This window comes from Labrus mixtus, chromosome 8 (genome assembly GCF_963584025.1).
Source record: "Labrus mixtus chromosome 8, fLabMix1.1, whole genome shotgun sequence".
NCBI classification, from domain to species: Eukaryota; Metazoa; Chordata; class Actinopteri; order Labriformes; family Labridae; genus Labrus; species Labrus mixtus.
Genome location: NC_083619.1, coordinates 31,104,637 through 31,124,041, shown reverse-complemented (window position 1 = coordinate 31,124,041; position 19,405 = coordinate 31,104,637). Strand labels below are relative to the sequence as shown.

Genomic DNA, 19,405 nt, shown 5'->3' with positions numbered 1-19,405 from the left:
GTAGATCATCACCATGACTCACTGTTTCTTCTTCTTCTGTCTGTATTTATCGTAGATCATCACCATGACTCACTGTTTCTTCTTCTTCTTCTCTGTCTGTATTTATCGTAGATCATCACCATGACTCACTGTTTCTTCTCTGTCTGTATTTATCATAGATCATCACCATGACTCACTGTTTCTTCTTCTCTGTCTGTATTTATCGTAGATCATCACCATGACTCACTGTTTCTTCTTCTCTGTCTGTATTTATCGTAGATCATCACCATGACTCACTGTTTCTTCTTCTTCTGCTCTGTCTGTATTTCTCGTAGATCATCACCATGACTCACTGCTTCTTCTTCTCTGTCTGTATTTCTCGTAGATCATCACCATGACTCACTGTTTCTTCTTCTCTGTCTGTATTTATCGTAGATCATCACCATGACTCACTGTTTCTTCTTCTTCTCTGTCTGTATTTCTCGTAGATCATCACCTTGACTCACTGTTTCGTCTTCTTCTCTGTCTGTATTTATCGTAGATCATCACCTTGACTCACTGTTTCGTCTTCTTCTCTGTCTGTATTTATCGTAGATCATCACCATGACTCACTGTTTCTTCTTCTTCTTCTGTGTCTGTATTTCTCGTAGATCATCACCATGACTCACTGCTTCTTCTCTGTCTGTATTTATCGTAGATCATCACCATGACTCACTGTTTCTTCTTCTTCTCTGTCTGTATTTATCGTAGATCATCACCATGACTCACTGTTTCTTCTTCTCTGTCTGTATTTATCGTAGATCATCACCATGACTCACTGTTTCTTCTTCTCTGTCTGTATTTATCGTAGATCATCACCATGACTCACTGTTTCTTCTTCTCTGTCTGTATTTATCGTAGATCATCACCATGACTCACTGTTTCTTCTTCTTCTGCTCTGTCTGTATTTATCGTAGATCATCACCATGACTCACTGTTTCTTCTTCTCTGTCTGTATTTATCGTAGATCATCACCATGACTCACTGTTTCTTCTTCTTCTTCTCTGTCTGTATTTATCGTAGATCATCACCATGACTCACTGCTTCTTCTTCTCTGTCTGTATTTCTCGTAGATCATCACCATGACTCACTGTTTCTTCTTCTCTGTCTGTATTTATCGTAGATCATCACCATGACTCACTGTTTCTTCTTCTTCTCTGTCTGTATTTCTCGTAGATCATCACCATGACTCACTGCTTCTTCTTCTCTGTCTGTATTTATCGTAGATCATCACCTTGACTCACTGTTTCGTCTTCTTCTCTGTCTGTATTTCTCGTAGATCATCACCATGACTCACTGTTTCTTCTTCTTCTTCTGTGTCTGTATTTCTCGTAGATCATCACCATGACTCACTGTTTCTTCTTCTCTGTCTGTATTTATTGTAGATCATCACCATGACTCACTGTTTCTTCTTCTCTGTCTGTATTTATCGTAGATCATCACCATGACTCACTGTTTCTTCTTCTCTGTCTGTATTTATCGTAGATCATCACCATGACTCACTGTTTCTTCTTCTTCTCTGTCTGTATTTCTCGTAGATCATCACCATGACTCACTGCTTCTTCTTCTCTGTCTGTATTTCTCGTAGATCATCACCTTGACTCACTGTTTCGTCTTCTTCTCTGTCTGTATTTATCGTAGATCATCACCATGACTCACTGTTTCTTCTTCTTCTTCTGTGTCTGTATTTCTCGTAGATCATCACCATGACTCACTGTTTCTTCTTCTCTGTCTGTATTTATTGTAGATCATCACCATGACTCACTGTTTCTTCTTCTCTGTCTGTATTTATCGTAGATCATCACCATGACTCACTGTTTCTTCTTCTCTGTCTGTATTTATCGTAGATCATCACTATGACTCACTGCTCCTTCTTCTTCTTCTCTGTCTGTATTTCTCGTAGATCATCACCATGACTCACTGCTTCTTCTTCTCTGTCTGTATTTCTCGTAGATCATCACCATGACTCACTGCTCCTGCTTCCTGTGTCAGATATGTTTTAAGACGTTTTTTTCGGCGGCCATTAAAGAGAAGAGCATCGATCAGCTGGTTTGTCCTCAGTGTGGCAGACCAGAGGTGAAAGGTCATAGCGGGATGGACTACTTCAACCTGTTGGACACACAGGTGAGGGGTCAGAGGTCAGGTCAACTCAGGTGAGGTGAGCGGAGACAGGTAATGGTCACATGAATGAAGGTCCTCTCAGACTTGACGCGATCGGTGTGAAATGTAAACATTTTCACAAACCTAGAATCCCTCTGACTCTCCGAGCACAGAACCAAATGTTGCTCACCGCTCTGAAGGGCAGCGGCACAGCGTTGAGTTTAAACTCAGACAATCAAAGTCAGCTTGTGGGTGAGATCGACTCAAAGAGAGAAACAAAGCCTCCCACAATGATCACTCTCATGTTCACTCTCTTCTCATGTTCACTCTCTTATGTTCACTCTCTTATGTTCACTCTCTTCTCATGTTCACTCTCTTCTCATGTTTACTCTCTTATGTTCACTCTTTTCTCATGTTCACTCTCCTCATGTTCACTCTCTTCTCATGTTCACTGTCATGTTCAGTCTCTTCTCATGTTCACTGTCATGTTCACTCTCTTATGTTCACTCTCTTCTCATGTTCACTCTCTTCCCATGTTCACTCTCTTCTCATGTTCACTCTCTTCTCATGTTCACTCTCTCCTCATGTTCACTCTCTTCTCATGTTTACTCTCTTATGTTCACTCTCTTCTCATGTTTACTCTCTTATGTTCACTCTCTTCTCATGTTCACTCTCTTCTCATGTTCACTCTCTTCCCATGTTCACTCCCTTCTCATGTTCACGGTCATGTTCACTCTCCTCATGTTCACTCTCTTCTCATGTTCACTCTCTTCTCATGTTCACTCGTATGTTCACTCTCTTATGTTCACTCTCTTCTCATGTTCACTCTCTTCTCATGTTCACTCTCTTATGTTCACTCGCTTCTCATGTTCACTCTCTTCTCATGTTCACTGTCATGTTCACTCTCTTATCATGTTCACTGTCATGTTCACTCTTCTCATGTTCACTCTCTTCTCATGTTCACTCTCTTATGTTCACTCTCTTCTCATGTTTGCTCTCTTATGTTCACTCTCTTCTCATGTTCACTCTCTTATGTTTACTCTCTTATGTTCACTCTTTTCTCATGTTCACTCTCTTATGTTCACTCTCTTCTCATGTTTGCTCTCTTATGTTCACTCTCTTCTCATGTTCACTCTCTTATGTTTACTCTCTTCTCATGTTCACTCTCTTATGTTCACTCTCTTCTCATGTTCACTCTCTTCTCATGTTCACTGTCATGTTCACTCTCTTCTCATGTTTACTCTCTTCTCATGTTCACTGTCATGTTCACTCTCTTCTCATGTTCACTCTCCTCTCATGTTCACTCTCAACAGAAGGGGGATGTTCATTTGAAAAAGGATCCTCCAAACCTTAAGTCTCTCTCTCTGACATGCTCAGATGGATCATGGAGCAAGAGCATAGCGCCCCCTGTACTTTAGAGACATTATTCCCCACAGGAGCTTTTATTGTGAAATGCTCCTACATGAAGGTACTTCCTGTGGTGATGTATGAACAAAGTTTCTAACATCATCTCGGCCTCTAAAGAACTCAAATCCACTGACTTTGGACAAACAGGATGTTTGTGTTGATTTTTATAACACCGGTGTTACGGTTCAAAGAGTGACCGTGTTAACGGCAGACCTGTGGTTGTCATGGTTACAGCAGATGTTGAAGTCAGGAAGTGTCTGATGAATGATGCTTTGTTTACAGTCATGACTCCGCCCATCAATCGTGGCTCCGCCTCCAGACTCTGAGTTTCAGTTGTTGTTTGTATTTGTGCAGATACGCCACTTCCTGCCGCCTCAGATCCACGAACTCTTCCAGAGGAAACTCAGAGATCAAGCTCTGCAGGAGATGCCAAACTTCCGCTGGTGCGCTCACGTAAGGCCTCACACCTCTACTAACGCCGCAGAGTGGGCAGGGCTGCTAACGGTTAGAGAGGGGGGAGGGGTTTAATGAGCTGAAGGCAGCACCATCCGATCCCCCACACTGTGTGTGTGTGTGTGTGTGTGTGTGTGTGTGTGTGTGTGTGTGTGTGTGTGTGTGTGTGTGTGTGTGTGTGTGTGTGTGTGTGTGTGTGTGTGTGTGTGTGTGTGTTTCAGTGTTCCTTCGGCATGCTTCATGAGGCTGACAGGTTGAGAATGGACTGTCCCAGCTGTAAGAAGAGTACCTGCTGTCAGTGCAGATCCCCTGTAAGTCTCACACACACACACACACACACACACACACACACACACACACACACACACACACACACACACACACACACACACACACACACACACACTCTCTCTCTCTCTCTCTAATAGCTGTGTGTGTGTGTGTGTGTGTGCAGTGGTCTCCTCAGCATCAGGGACTGTCCTGTCAGCAGTTTAGAGTCTGGAAGCAGCAGAACCATCTGGACCAGAACCCGAACCCAACACTCAGCTACAACAGCATCGGTACACACACACACACACACACACACACACACACCTGGACCTGAGCACTACTGGAACATCACGTGTGTTTAATGTGTGTGTGTCCTCAGAGTGTCCCAGCTGTCAGTGTGTGTTCAGTGTGTCTAAAGGAGGCTGTCTTCACTTCACCTGCTCTCAGTGTCAGCATCAGTTCTGTGGAGGCTGCAGCCGGACCTTCAGCTTAGGATCTGTGAGTCCAACTCTACTGATTCTACTGATTCTACTCTGATTCTACTCTGATTCTACACTGATTCTACTGATTCCACTGATTCTACTCATTCTACTGATTCTACTCTGATTCCACTGATTCTACTCTGATTCTACTCATTCTACTGATTCTACTCTGATTCCACTGATTCTACTCTGATTCCACTGATTCTATTCATTCTACTGATTCTACTGATTCTACTCTGATTCTACTCTGAATCCACTGATTCTACTGATTCTACTCTGATTCTACTCTGATTCCACTCTGATTCTACACTGATTCTACTGATTCCACTGATTCTACTCTGATTCTACTGATTCTACTCTGATTCTACTCTTGATTCCACTGATTCTACTCTTGATTCCACTGATTCTACTCTGATTCTACTCTTGATTCTACTCTTGATTCCACTGATTCTACTCTGATTCTAATCTTTATTCTACTGATTCTACTCTGATTCTACTCTTGATTCCACTGATTCTACTCTGATTCCACTGATTCTACTCTGATTCTAATCTTGATTCTACTCTTGATTCCACTGATTCTACTCTGATTCTAATCTTTATTCTACTGATTCTACTCTTGATTCCACTGATTCTACTCTGATTCTACTCTTTATTCTACTGATTCTACTCTTGATTCCATTGATTCTACTCTTGATTCCACTGATTCTACTCTGATTCTAATCTTTATTCTACTGATTCTACTCTTGATTCCACTCTTGATTCTACTCTTCATTATACTGTGACAGATTATGAGCAGGTTTTTGTGAATCCAGTTCACCTGATGGTAACATGTTGTTGTGTTCAGGCTTGTAGCTTCTCTGCCGATTGTGGAAGCAAAGGTCTGCATGCCCACCATCCTCGAGACTGCCTGTACCACCTGAGAGACTGGTCCGTGCCCCGCCTACACCTGCTGTTACAGGTAAGAATACAGTGATGATGTGAAATGTTCTGATAGAGGTTTTTGTGAATCAGCAGGTACACAGTTCAGATCTGATCCCAGCATGAGACTTAAACAGGTTCAGGTGTAAACGGACCTGTAAGATGTGATGTCACTGCTGTTTCACCTGAGTTATTTTGAACTGAACGTACTATTATTTCTTTTGGACTCTTTTTATTTTATTTTTTGACCCTGAAAGACTCCTTTTTGTTTTTTAAATTGAACATTAAGGGCCTGAAAAAGGATATTTTTGTTGATTGTTTGTTTTACCACTTTTTTATGTTACCTAATACAAGAATGATTTATTGAAGTGAACTTGGGTGGCAGTTTCTGTTTCATTCTTCTTATTTATTTATAAGGTGGTTTAGTTTAATACTTTTACATCCTTTGTGTTGGGTTTTTGACAATAAGTGTGGTGACTTAAAATAACAAACCAAAACGACTTTTGCGTCTGGACAGCCTGGCTGGCACCCCAGAAAACAAACAAATTAAATTAAAAGTCTTGCCACTAAAACCTGAAGTATCTGATGTAACTAGGACAGAGATAATATACTGCACCTTTAAGTTTGTAACGTATACATCTGGAGAGAATTTGTATCTGAAGGAGATTTAGGAGTCCCCTCAAGTTGAATGTTTACACTGAGGTGTTGTGTAAGGGAATTGCCAAATATGGATGTGGTACATGATGTTTTTATGACCCATGACGAAAAGCAGATGGTTTTGGGTGCATATAGGCGATTGTCTCTGTATTTTCGCGAGAGATCATTATTTGGCTTCATGATCCTCCTGGTCAGACGTGACCAGTGACTCTGTTTCTTGCTTATAAAAATTATACTCTTTGAAAGCAAGTCAGTCTCAACGGCAAATTTCTTCATCGTCAAACATATCAACAACAAGGAAATCCACATCAAACCGTCACAGTGTAGTAACTGTGGAAGCCATGGTGGCAGCACTGAGCAGCTGACAGGTGCAGACAGGTATTCTCTGACACCTGAGTTTAGACTGTCTCACAGGTAATCAGACACAGGTGTCACAGGTGAGCAGGCTGACGGTGTGTTGTTTCTCAGTATTACAGAGCGTCTCCCGCCTGGTTGGAGCCAGCCAATGGCAGCTCACCTGACAACAGTCTGACAGGTGAGGTGTCTTACTGAACTGAAGGTAGGGTCTAACCATGCCCTCCTGTTTGATTGACTGGTGTGTTTATTGTAAGGTGTGTGTTTGATTTTGGAGCTGAAAGATGATGGCAGCAGGCGGGAGGAGCCATGTGGACGCCCCGTCCACCCTGACTACAGAGGATACTGCCAGTAAGACCAGTCTGATACCAGTGTACCTGTTCAGGTGTGTTTGTTGTGTAATCAGTCTCCACACGTCTGCTCTGTCAGGTTACACTATAAGGAGAGTTTGGTGGAGCTCATTAACCGTTGTCATGGCGACCCGGCTGTGCTCTTCAGCCAAGCAGAGATGAAGGCGGAGCTGCAGCGCTGGCATGTTTCCTTGCCAACCAGGAGACCAGAAGAACCAGAGCAGCTGTACTCACAGCGCCTCCTCCTGGTCAGTCGCATCATCGTAAACGTAAATAATTTCATGTGAACACAGGAAACCAAAGTGATAACTGTTGGTGATTTTCAGTCAATCACAGTGAAGGCTCCTCTCTTTCTCTCTCCTTAGACTCTGACCAATAGTGTTCCACTCAGGAAGCAGAGACTTCCTGCTCAAACTGAAGCACGTCCGCTGCCCCCTGCCCTCTGCGGTGACCCATGGAGCTCCGCCCACCTACCTGCTGCTCAGGGACTAGCTGACTCCGCCCACCCCTAACCTATCTACGAAGTAGGAGGCAGCGTCCTGTCTCACTCTGACCGGCCTCCATCAGTGATGTCTCTTAAGGACATCCCAGTGTGACATCACTGGTAGGGGGCGTGGTCAGCACTTGACATCTGACCTGATGAAAATGAACAAAATGTAATTTGTGGTTGGTAAGTTGTTCTTTCTAGTGACTTCATCAGTGACATCACTCTTCTGCTCTGACAACGTCTTATTTGCTTATATGCTGTCATCAAAGTACAAGAAAGGGACCAAAAACTGAGTGAGCAGCCAATCAGAGAGCTGATGTTTGCCTTAACAAGCTAACTATGTTGAAAAGTCTTTACTCGGTTAATTATTCACTTTTTTACATGTAAACACTTTAGCAGTGTCAGCACGACTTAGCTCGTTAGCATGTGTAACAGCAGGTGACTTTTTACTTTCTGCACTTTAACAGTTTCAAGTTATTTAATAAAACTGTAAAACATTGTTGGAGTACACTTCCTGTCCTTTGTTTCCATGACAACCTGCTTGTGCTGCTGTTTCAGTTATAAACAGCATAAATTGAAGGTTAATGTAACACCTATGTTGTGCAGATGTGACATCAGACCAAACGGCAGGTTTGTTGTAGTGACAAACTTTATTACAAACTTTACAAACTAAACATAAAATATGTTGTGTATCCCACAATGCACTGCAGGTGTCTACTGCGTAAGCGGAGCGTCGTCCCTCTGAGGACTGTAGGAGTCGATCTCTTTGACGATCCTCTCAGCGACACTTCGGCTGTTGGCGGCAACGATTCTTCTAGACATCAGATCCATCTCCCCTCCTGAAACCAGAGCACATTTTCTATTTACCCCTAATACATGCTTAGAGTCCTTAATACAGGTTTAGAGCTCTAATACATGTTTAGACCTCTAATACATGCTTAGAGCCCTTAATAAAGGCTTAGACCCCTAATACAAGCTTAGACCCGTCAATAAAGGTGTAGACCCCTCAAACATTATTATCGGCAGCCATCTGAGCATCTTTACCCTCCACGTCCATCAGGACCCCTCCGGCCTCTGATACGATCAGTGAGCCTGCAGCAATGTCCCAAACGTGGATCCCAATCTCATAATATGCTTCCACACAACCAGACGCCACCAGACACATGTTGATGGCCGCCGTTCCTGCTCCACGCACGCTGAAAACAAAGAGACGTTAGAAGAACACTGAGGGGTCAGAGATCTAACCCTGAATGAGAGGAGTCCTGCAGTGTTACCCGTGTACAGGGATGGTGACGATGTTTCTCATGCTGGAGAAGATTCTCTCGACGGTTTCAGGGTCTCGGTTTGATCCAAACTCGGTGGCGATGATGGATTGTTTGATGTCTGACAGAGAGGATCGTGTTATTTAAAGGGACAGTAACACCTGAATCAAACATTGATCTCATTAATGTTACTTTAAATGTGCTGCTGATGTATTGATGAATAAACGATTATTGACCTTTCTGATCAGAAACCTGCAGTGGCTCTCCGTTACAGAAAGCTCCCTTCCCCCTCCTCGCTGTAAACATCTTATCCTCGAGACAGCTGTAGACCACGCCGAACTCCACCTGACACCCAACACACGACGAGCACACACTGATGATACACCATGACACAAATTACAGTACTCTACAGTACACCATGAAACAGTGACATAAAGTACAGTACTCTACATTACACCATGAAACAGTGCAGTAAAGTACAGTACTCTACAGTACACCATGAAACAGTGTAGTAAAGTACAGTACTCTACAGTACACCATGAAACAGTGTAGTAAAGTACAATACACCATGAAACAGTGTAGTAAAGTACAGTACTCTACAGTACACCATGAAACAGTGTAGTAAAGTACAGTAATCTATAGTACACCATGAAACAGTGTAGTAAAGTACAGTACTCTACAGTACACCATGGAGGAGTGCAGTAAAGTACAGTACACCATGAAACAGTGTAGTAAAGTACAGTACTCTACAGTACACCATGGAGCAGTGCAGTAAAGTACAGTACTCTACAGTACACCATGAAACAGTGTAGTAAAGTACAGTTTTCTACAGTACATCATGAAACAGTGTAGTCAAGTACAGTACTCTACAGTATACCATGAAACAGTGTAGTAAAGTACAGTACTCTACAGTACACCATGAAACAGTGTAGTAAAGTACAGTTCTCTACAGTACATCATCAAACTGTAGTAAAGTACAGTACTCTACAGTACACCACGAACCGGCGTAGTAAAGTACAGTACTCTACAGCACACCATGAAACAGTGTAGTAAAGCAAAGTACTCTACAGTACACCATGAACCAGTGTAGTAAAGTACAGTTCTCTACAGTACACCATGAAGCAGTACAGTACTCTACAGTACACCATGAACCAGTGTAGTAAAGTACAGTAATCTATAGTACACCATGAAACAGTGTAGTAAAGTACAGTACTCTACAGTACACCATGAAACAGTGTAGTAAAGTACAGTACTCTACAGTACACCATGAACCAGTGTAGTAAAGTACAGTACACCATGAAACAGTGTAGTAAAGTACAGTACTCTACAGTATACCATGAAACAGTGTAGTAAAGTACAGTACTCTACAGTACACCATGAAGCAGTACAGTACTCTACAGTACACCATGAACCAGTGTAGTAAAGTACAGTACATTGTGAAACAGTGTAGTAAAGTACAGTACACCATGAAACAGTGTAGTAAAGTACAGTACTCCACAGTATACCATGAAACAGTGTAGTAAAGTACAGTACTCTACAGTACACCATGAAGCAGTACAGTACTCTACAGTACACCATGAAACAGTGTAGTAAAGTACAGTACTCTACAGTACACCATGAAACAGTGTAGTAAAGTACAGTACTCTACAGCACACCATGAAACAGTGTAGTAAAGTACAGTAAATCGTGAAACAGTGTAGTAAAGTACAGTACTCTACAGTACACCATGAAACAGTGTAGTAAAGTACAGTACTCCACAGTATACCATGAAACAGTGTAGTAAAGTACAGTACTCTACAGTACACCATGAAGCAGTACAGTACTCTACAGTACACCATGAACCAGTGTAGTAAAGTACAGTACTCTACAGTACACCATGAAACAGTGTAGTAAAGTACAGTAATCTATAGTACACCATGAACCAGTGTAGTAAAGTACAGTACTCTACAGTACACCATGAACCAGTGTAGTAAAGTACAGTACTCTACAGTACACCATGAAACAGTGTAGTAAAGTACAGTACACCATGAAACAGTGTAGTAAAGTACAGTACTCTACAGTACACCATGAAACAGTGTAGTAAAGTACAGTACACCATGAAACAGTGTAGTAAAGTACAGTACTCTACAGTACACCATGAAATAGTGTAGTAAAGTCCAGTTCTCTACAGTACACCATGAAGCAGTACTGTACTCTACAGTACACCATGAACCAGTGTAGTAAAGTACAGTACTCTACAGTACACCATGAACCAGTGTAGTAAAGTACAGTACTCTATAGTACACCATGAAACAGTTTAGTAAAGTACAGTACACCATGAAACAGTGTAGTAAAGTACAGTACTCTACAGCACACCATGAAACAGTGTAGTAAAGTACAGTACTCTACAGTACACCATGAAGCAGTGTAGTAAACTACAGTACACCATGAAACAGTGTAGTAAAGTACAGTACTCTACAGTACACCATGAAACAGTGTAGTAAAGTACAGTACACCATGAAACAGTGTAGTAAAGTACAGTACTCTACAGCACACCATGAAACAGTGTAGTAAAGTACAGTACTCTACAGTACACCATGAACCAGTGTAGTAAACTACAGTACACCATGAAACAGTGTAGTAAAGTACAGTACTCTACAGTACACCATGAACCAGTGTAGTAAAGTACAGTACACCATGAAACAGTGTAGTAAAGTACAGTACTCTACAGTACACCATGAAACAGTGTAGTAAAGTACAGTACTCTACAGTACACCATGAAACAGTGTAGTAAAGTACAGTACATCGTGAAACAGTGTAGTAAAGTACAGAACACCATGAAACAGTGTAGTAAAGTACAGTACTCTACAGTATACCATGAAACAGTGTAGTAAAGTACAGTACTCTACAGTACACCATGAAGCAGTACAGTACTCTACAGTACACCATGAAACAGTGTAGTAAAGTACAGTACTCTACAGTACACCATGAACCAGTGTAGTAAAGTACAGTACTCTACAGTACACCATGAAACAGTGTAGTAAAGTACAGTAATCTACAGTACACCATGAAACAGTGTAGTAAAGTACAGTACTCTACAGTACACCATGAACCAGTGTAGTAAAGTACAGTACTCTACAGTACACCATGAACCAGTGTAGTAAAGTACAGTACACCATGAACCAGTGTAGTAAAGTACAGTACTCTACAGTACACCATGAACCAGTGTTGTAAAGTACAGTACTCTACAGTACACCATGAAACAGTGTAGTAAAGTACAGTAATCTATAGTACACCATGAAACAGTGTAGTAAAGTACAGTAATCTATAGTACACCATGAAACAGTGTAGTAAAGTACAGTAATCTACAGTACACCATGAAACAGTGTAGTAAAGTACAGTACTCTACAGTACACCATGAACCAGTGTAGTAAAGTACAGTACTCTACAGTACACCATGAAACAGTGTAGTAAAGTACAGTAATCTATAGTACACCATGAAACAGTGTAGTAAAGTACAATAATCTACAGTACACCATGAACCAGTGTAGTAAAGTACAGTACTCTACAGTACACCATGAAACAGTGTAGTAAAGTACAGTAATCTACAGTACACCATGAAACAGTGTAGTAAAGTACAGTACTCTACAGTACACCATGAACCAGTGTAGTAAAGTACAGTACTCTACAGTACACCATGAACCAGTGTAGTAAAGTACAGTACACCATGAACCAGTGTAGTAAAGTACAGTACTCTACAGTACACCATGAACCAGTGTTGTAAAGTACAGTACTCTACAGTACACCATGAAACAGTGTAGTAAAGTACAGTAATCTATAGTACACCATGAAACAGTGTAGTAAAGTACAGTAATCTATAGTACACCATGAAACAGTGTAGTAAAGTACAGTAATCTACAGTACACCATGAAACAGTGTAGTAAAGTACAGTACTCTACAGTACACCATGAACCAGTGTAGTAAAGTACAGTACTCTACAGTACACCATGAAACAGTGTAGTAAAGTACAGTAATCTATAGTACACCATGAAACAGTGTAGTAAAGTACAATAATCTATAGTACACCATGAAACAGTGTAGTAAAGTACAGTACTCTACAGTACACCATGAACCAGTGTAGTAAAGTACAGTACTCTACAGTACACCATGAAACAGTGTAGTAAAGTACAGTAATCTACAGTACACCATGAAACAGTGTAGTAAAGTACAGTACTCTACAGTACACCATGAACCAGTGTAGTAAAGTACAGTAATCTATAGTACACCATGAAACAGTGTAGTAAAGTACAGTACACCATGAAACAGTGTAGTAAAGTACAGTACTCTACAGTACACCATGAAACAGTGTAGTAAAGTACAGTAATCTACAGTACACCATGAAACAGTGTAGTAAAGTACAGTACTCTACAGTACACCATGAACCAGTGTAGTAAAGTACAGTACTCTACAGTACACCATGAAACAGTGTAGTAAAGTACAGTAATCTATAGTACACCATGAAACAGTGTAGTAAAGTACAGTAATCTACAGTACACCATGAAACAGTGTAGTAAAGTACAGTACTCTACAGTACACCATGAAGCAGTACAGTACTCTACAGTACACCATGAACCAGTGTAGTAAAGTACAGTACTCTACAGTACACCATGAACCAGTGTAGTAAAGTACAGTACATCGTGAAACAGTGTAGTGAAGTACAGTACACCATGAAACAGTGTAGTTAAGTACAGTACTCCACAGTATACCATGAAACAGTGTAGTAAAGTACAGTACTCTACAGTACACCATGAAGCAGTACAGTACTCTACAGTACACCATGAAACAGTGTAGTAAAGTACAGTACTCTACAGTACACCATGAAACAGTGTAGTAAAGTACAGTAATCTATAGTACACCATGAAACAGTGTAGTAAAGTACAATAATCTATAGTACACCATGAAACAGTGTAGTAAAGTACAGTACTCTACAGTACACCATGAACCAGTGTAGTAAAGTACAGTACACCATGAAACAGTGTAGTAAAGTACAGTACTCTACAGTACACCATGAACCAGTGTAGTAAAGTACAGTACTCTACAGTACACCATGAAACAGTGTAGTAAAGTACAGTAATCTACAGTACACCATGAAACAGTGTAGTAAAGTACAGTACTCTACAGTACACCATGAACCAGTGTAGTAAAGTACAGTAATCTATAGTACACCATGAAACAGTGTAGTAAAGTACAGTACTCTATAGTACACCATGAAACAGTGTAGTAAAGTACAGTACACCATGAAACAGTGTAGTAAAGTACAGTACTCTACAGTACACCATGAAACAGTGTAGTAAAGTACAGTAATCTACAGTACACCATGAAACAGTGTAGTAAAGTACAGTACTCTACAGTACACCATGAACCAGTGTAGTAAAGTACAGTACTCTACAGTACACCATGAAACAGTGTAGTAAAGTACAGTAATCTATAGTACACCATGAAACAGTGTAGTAAAGTACAGTACTCTACAGTACACCATGAAACAGTGTAGTAAAGTACAGTAATCTACAGTACACCATGAAACAGTGTAGTAAAGTACAGTACTCTACAGTACACCATGAACCAGTGTAGTAAAGTACAGTACTCTACAGTACACCATGAAACAGTGTAGTAAAGTACAGTACTCTACAGTACACCATGAACCAGTGTAGTAAAGTACAGTACACCATGAAACAGTGTAGTAAAGTACAGTACTCTACAGTACACCATGAACCAGTGTAGTAAAGTACAGTACTCTACAGTACCCCATGAAGCAGTACAGTACTCTACAGTACACCATGAAACAGTGTAGTAAAGTACAGTACTCTACAGTACACCATGAACCAGTGTAGTAAAGTACAGTACATCGTGAAACAGTGTAGTGAAGTACAGTACACCATGAAACAGTGTAGTAAAGTACAGTACTCCACAGTATACCATGAAACAGTGTAGTAAAGTACAGTACTCTACAGTACCCCATGAAGCAGTACAGTACTCTACAGTACACCATGAACCAGTGTAGTAAAGTACAGTACTCTACAGTACACCATGAAACAGTGTAGTAAAGTACAGTACACCATGAAACAGTGTAGTAAAGTACAGTACTCTACAGCACACCATGAAACAGTGTAGTAAAGTACAGTACATCGTGAAACAGTGTAGTAAAGTACAGTACACCATGAAACAGTGTAGTAAAGTACAGTACTCTACAGTATACCATGAAACAGTGTAGTAAAGTACAGTACTCTACAGTACACCATGAAGCAGTACAGTACTCTACAGTACACCATGAACCAGTGTAGTAAAGTACAGTACTCTACAGTACACCATGAAACAGTGTAGTAAAGTACAGTAATCTATAGTACACCATGAAACAGTGTAGTAAAGTACAGTACTCTATAGTACACCATGAAACAGTGTAGTAAAGTACAGTACACCATGAAACAGTGTAGTAAAGTACAGTACTCTACAGTACACCATGAAACAGTGTAGTAAAGTACAGTACTCTATAGCACACCATGAAACAGTGTAGTAAAGTACAGTACTCTACAGTACACCATGAACCGGTGTAGTAAACTACAGTACACCATGAAACAGTGTAGTAAAGTACAGTACTCTACAGTACACCATGAACCAGTGTAGTAAAGTACAGTACACCATGAAACAGTGTAGTAAAGTACAGTACTCTACAGTACACCATGAAACAGTGTAGTAAAGTACAGTACTCTACAGTATACCATGAAACAGTGTAGTAAAGTACAGTACTCTACAGTACACCATGAAGCAGTACAGTACTCTACAGTACACCATGAAACAGTGTAGTAAAGTACAGTACTCTACAGTACACCATGAACCAGTGTAGTAAAGTACAGTACACCATGAAACAGTGTAGTAAAGTACAGTACTCTACAGTACACCATGAAACAGTGTAGTAAAGTACAGTACATCGTGAAACAGTGTAGTAAAGTACAGTACACCATGAAACAGTGTAGTAAAGTACAGTATGTAGCTTTTATAAACTGACCTGTTTGTTGACAGAGAATCCGATAGAAACAGCAATAAAAGGAAACCTGTCAGAGACATTAAATAGGAATATATTTTTAATAGTTCATGTGTTCATATTTGTGTTCACTGTCTAACTTCAAGTTTGTTTACCTGTAAACAACAACTTTTGGATTGCTTTATCGTGAAGACATGATTGAGTCAGCTGATTATTAGTAATACATTTATAATCATCAGTAATGATGTCATCAAACTAACTCACGCGTGAACAAAGTTAGTTGTCCCGTCGATGGGATCGATGATCCAGGTGGGCTCATCAGTCAGAACACAAGGTTCACCTTCAGCCACAGACTCCTCCCCTATGAACCTGACACACACACACACTGTGTATTTACTGTTTGAATAAAATAAGAAAATAACAAAAGTTGTTTTTATTTGATGAAAGTCTGTTACCTGTGTGTTTGTGTGTGTGTCTGATCCTTACCTGTGTGTTTGTTACCTCTGTGTTTGTGTGTGTGTCTGATCCTTACCTGTGTGTTTGTTACCTCTGTGTTTGTGTGTGTGTGTGTGTGTCTGATCCTTACCTGTGTGTGGGGTATTTCTCCTTCACTGATTGGATGATGAGTTTTTCTACCTTCTGATCCGTTTGTGTCACCAAATCAACCGACGAACTCTTCGTCATGACCGTCCTGTCGCCCTTCAGAGCCTCACGCACCACCTGATCAACACACCAGTACACCTGATCAACACACCAGTACACCTCTCCCTCTGTCTCTCTCCCTCTGTCTGTCTCTCTCCCTCTGTCTCTCTCTCCCTCTCCCTGTCTCCCTCTGTCTCTCTCCCTCTCTCTCCCTGTCTCTCTCCCTCTGTCTCTGTTTCTCTCTCTCTCTCTGTCTGTCTCTCTCCCTCTGTCTCTCTCTCCCTCTCCCTGTCTCCCTCTGTCTCTCTCCCTCTCTCTCCCTGTCTCTCTCCCTCTGTCTCTGTTTCTCTCTCTCTCTCTGTCTGTCTCTCTCTGTTTCTCTCTCTCTCTCTCTCTGTTTCTCTCTCTCTGTCTCTCTCTCTCTGTTTCTCTCTGTCTCTCTCTCTGTTTCTCTCTCTGTTTCTCTCTCTCTCTCTGTTTCTCTCTCTGTCTCTCTCTCTGTTTCTCTCTGTTTCTCTCTCTCTGTCTCTCTCTCTCTGTTTCTCTCTCTGTCTCTCTCTCTCTCTCTCTCTGTTTCTCTCTCTCTGTCTCTCTCTGTCTCTCTCTCTCTCACTCACTCACTGACCTCTCCGGCTCGGCGGGCTGCAGCGACCCCGTGGTCCATGGCGTTCTGCCAGAGGTCAGCCATGTTGTAGGAGCAGCTCCTTATATGGGCGTGAAACTGCAGTAGAAGAGAGTGATGATGTCATGGCTGAGTGCTGAGCTGAAACATCGTCTCGTGAAGTTTAAATAAAGTTTGAAAAAAAGTGACAGGCTGATGCGTGTGGACGCTGATGACCTCATGACGGAGGGAAAATGGTTAAAGTGGCGGCGCCAGCTCGGTTCACGTCACTACGTATCCCAGCATGCTTAGAGCAGCGTATATACTCCAGGGGGCGGGACTAAGAAGCAGGATTTGGGGTTACAGGTCACTTCAGGGTTAACTCTGGGTGGTTAGGTGGTTCATTTGTTACCTGGGTATATCGCCATGGTAACCTATGCTGCACACCTAACCTGCTCCAGGTTATGTTGGAGAGATCAACCTGTGGAAGTCTCCGCCCACTGACCAATCAGATGTCTTGATGGAGAGGGGGGAGGAGTCCTGTATAATAACATTATAGTCTGTAAAGTGATGAACTGAAATCATCGTTCATCCTTCAACAGAGTAAAAAAAGTGTTTTTAAGATGTTAAATGATGAATATCTTTTACTCACAAACTCAACTACAAGGTCATATGAAGCTAGCTCCACCCCTTTTCTCTCTCTCTTAATTATCATGACTGTTAATCACGCTCTCTGGTGTTAGTGGATCTGGACCCACAGAGACCCTGGACCCACAGAGACCCTGGTGTTAGTGGATCTGGACTCACAGAGACACTGGACCCACAGAGACCCTGGTGTTAGTGGATCTGGACCCACAGAGACCCTGGACCCACAGAGACCCTGGTGTTAGTGGATCTGGACTCACAGAGACACTGGACCCACAGAGACCCTGGTGTTAGTGGATCTGGACCCACAGAGACCCTGGTGTTAGTGGATCCGGACCCACAGAGACCCTGGTGTTAGTGGATCTGGACCCTAGTGATGTTACGTTTGACACCGAGGCTTTGAAGCGTGTGTCGAGTAGGAGGGGCTTTTCTAGCCGAGGCCCCGTATCGAGGCTCGTGTCATTTTCAGAGAAGCGCGTCATCGATGACAAACGAGGCCTCACTTCGAGTAGAACTACGTCATTGATTTGTTTGTGTTTCGGGTTGTGGATAAAAGGAAGCGAAACCCACTTGTCATGTCTCCTCGTGAGTTTGCGTTAGTTGGTTGTTGAGAGTTGGAGTTTTGGTTGGAGAAATGGAGCCTGTGAGAAAGAGGAAAACGTCTCCTGTTTGGGAGCATTTTGAGTTATCATCTCCCAATAAGGTAAACGTTAAAACAAGACATTTATTTGCTGGTATCAGGAATCGAACCCAAGCCTCTATGTAAATGTGGCATTGCCATAACCATTATGCTACAAAGCTTTCATGTATTGCCACACTGAATCTCTTCCATTAGTTTTTACTATTTCCGTCACTATCATCATTATCTGTGTTTATTATCGATGGCTTATTATTTTGATTTGAAGGTGAAGTGCTTTAAGTGCTTTAAGGAGCTTTCAATCTTCCTTTTTTCCTGGACTTGTAGTTAACACAGATCCTCAAACTTGTTGAACAATAGATTTATATATATTATTGTTTCATAGGCTATATCTTGATAGGAAATCATAAAAAAAGATCACCGAATGATAATATGATTATATTAACTAAGGTATGTTATAAAGTAATATCACGTGAATCCTTATTGGTTACCGCAGTAGAACAATTTGCTATAACATGTCAGTAATGCAATGGCATGTCATGTGATCAATAATAATTTGGCTGCTCTAAATTGTTTTGACCAGTAGGTGTCACTAGTGTACACTGTGTTAAATGAGGCCTCGAGTAATGAATCTATTTGCGATACAATTGGCTGGAAAGCCTCATTTCGCCATCACTACTGGACCCACAGAGACACTGGTGTTAGTGGATCTGGACCCACAGAGACCCTGGTGTTAGTGGATCTTAACCCACAGAGACCCTGGTGTTAGTGGATCTGGACTCACAGAGACTCTGGTGTTAGTGGATCTGGACTCACAGAGACTCTGGTGTTAGTGGATCTGGACTCAAACACACTCTGACAGCTCCGTTATTTCCTCCAAGGCATGACGTAACAACAACAACAACAACAACAACATAAATCTCACCTGCGCGCAGTCTGACGACAATCTGCTGCAGCGACTTAGCGGCTCCGCTCACTTCCGGGTTCCCTTCCTCTTCTTCTTCTTCGTGTCTTTTTCTTCTTCGTGTGTTTTGGCGGATTGCTATCTTAACGTACAGGCGCATACCGCCACCTACTGTCCCGGAGTGTTAAGAAGAAAATATT

At 41.6% G+C, this 19,405-nt stretch overlaps 3 protein-coding genes and 1 long non-coding RNA gene across 5 annotated transcripts in view; 2 read left to right on the top strand and 2 right to left on the bottom strand.

The window, feature by feature from the left end:
* Positions 1-7,995, top strand: part of LOC132979652 (E3 ubiquitin-protein ligase RNF31-like) — a 38,067-nt gene extending 30,072 nt beyond the window's left edge. The window contains exons 4-13 of the mRNA XM_061045550.1: positions 1,972-2,142; positions 3,880-3,978; positions 4,200-4,289; positions 4,433-4,538; positions 4,628-4,746; positions 5,575-5,688; positions 6,774-6,840; positions 6,917-7,010; positions 7,089-7,278; positions 7,375-7,995. Of these exons, the coding sequence (XP_060901533.1) occupies positions 1,972-2,142; positions 3,880-3,978; positions 4,200-4,289; positions 4,433-4,538; positions 4,628-4,746; positions 5,575-5,688; positions 6,774-6,840; positions 6,917-7,010; positions 7,089-7,278; positions 7,375-7,521 (1,197 nt within the window). The 3' untranslated portion in view covers positions 7,522-7,995. The remainder of the gene's footprint in view (positions 1-1,971; positions 2,143-3,879; positions 3,979-4,199; positions 4,290-4,432; positions 4,539-4,627; positions 4,747-5,574; positions 5,689-6,773; positions 6,841-6,916; positions 7,011-7,088; positions 7,279-7,374) is intronic.
* On the top strand, positions 2,213-3,685 carry LOC132979654 (uncharacterized). The gene is made up of 3 exons (XM_061045552.1): positions 2,213-2,556; positions 2,612-2,713; positions 2,759-3,685. The coding sequence occupies exons 1-3, from the start codon at positions 2,298-2,300 to the stop codon at positions 3,448-3,450; spliced, it is 1,053 nt and encodes a 350-aa protein (XP_060901535.1). The 5' UTR covers positions 2,213-2,297; the 3' UTR covers positions 3,451-3,685.
* LOC132979659 (uncharacterized) lies at positions 5,980-6,765 on the bottom strand. Its single transcript, XR_009674082.1, has 2 exons — positions 6,620-6,765; positions 5,980-6,221 (listed from the first exon to the last, which is right to left on the bottom strand). It is a non-coding gene; the product is annotated as an uncharacterized LOC132979659 (long non-coding RNA).
* A 132-nt stretch (positions 7,996-8,127) lies between the features above and the next one.
* On the bottom strand, positions 8,128-19,362 carry impa1 (inositol monophosphatase 1). 2 transcript variants are annotated; one of them, XM_061045556.1, is made up of 9 exons: positions 19,227-19,362; positions 17,044-17,139; positions 16,363-16,496; positions 16,041-16,145; positions 15,801-15,846; positions 8,995-9,103; positions 8,771-8,879; positions 8,541-8,692; positions 8,128-8,335 (listed from the first exon to the last, which is right to left on the bottom strand). In XM_061045556.1, exons 2-9 carry the CDS (start codon positions 17,104-17,106, stop codon positions 8,211-8,213), a joined length of 843 nt encoding a protein of 280 aa, XP_060901539.1. In that variant the 5' UTR covers positions 17,107-17,139; positions 19,227-19,362; the 3' UTR covers positions 8,128-8,210. The 2 variants fall into 2 exon arrangements, with proteins under 2 accessions (XP_060901539.1, XP_060901540.1); XM_061045557.1 differs by lacking the exon at positions 19,227-19,362 and adding an exon at positions 17,230-17,567.
* Between the last annotated feature and the right edge of the window lie 43 nt (positions 19,363-19,405).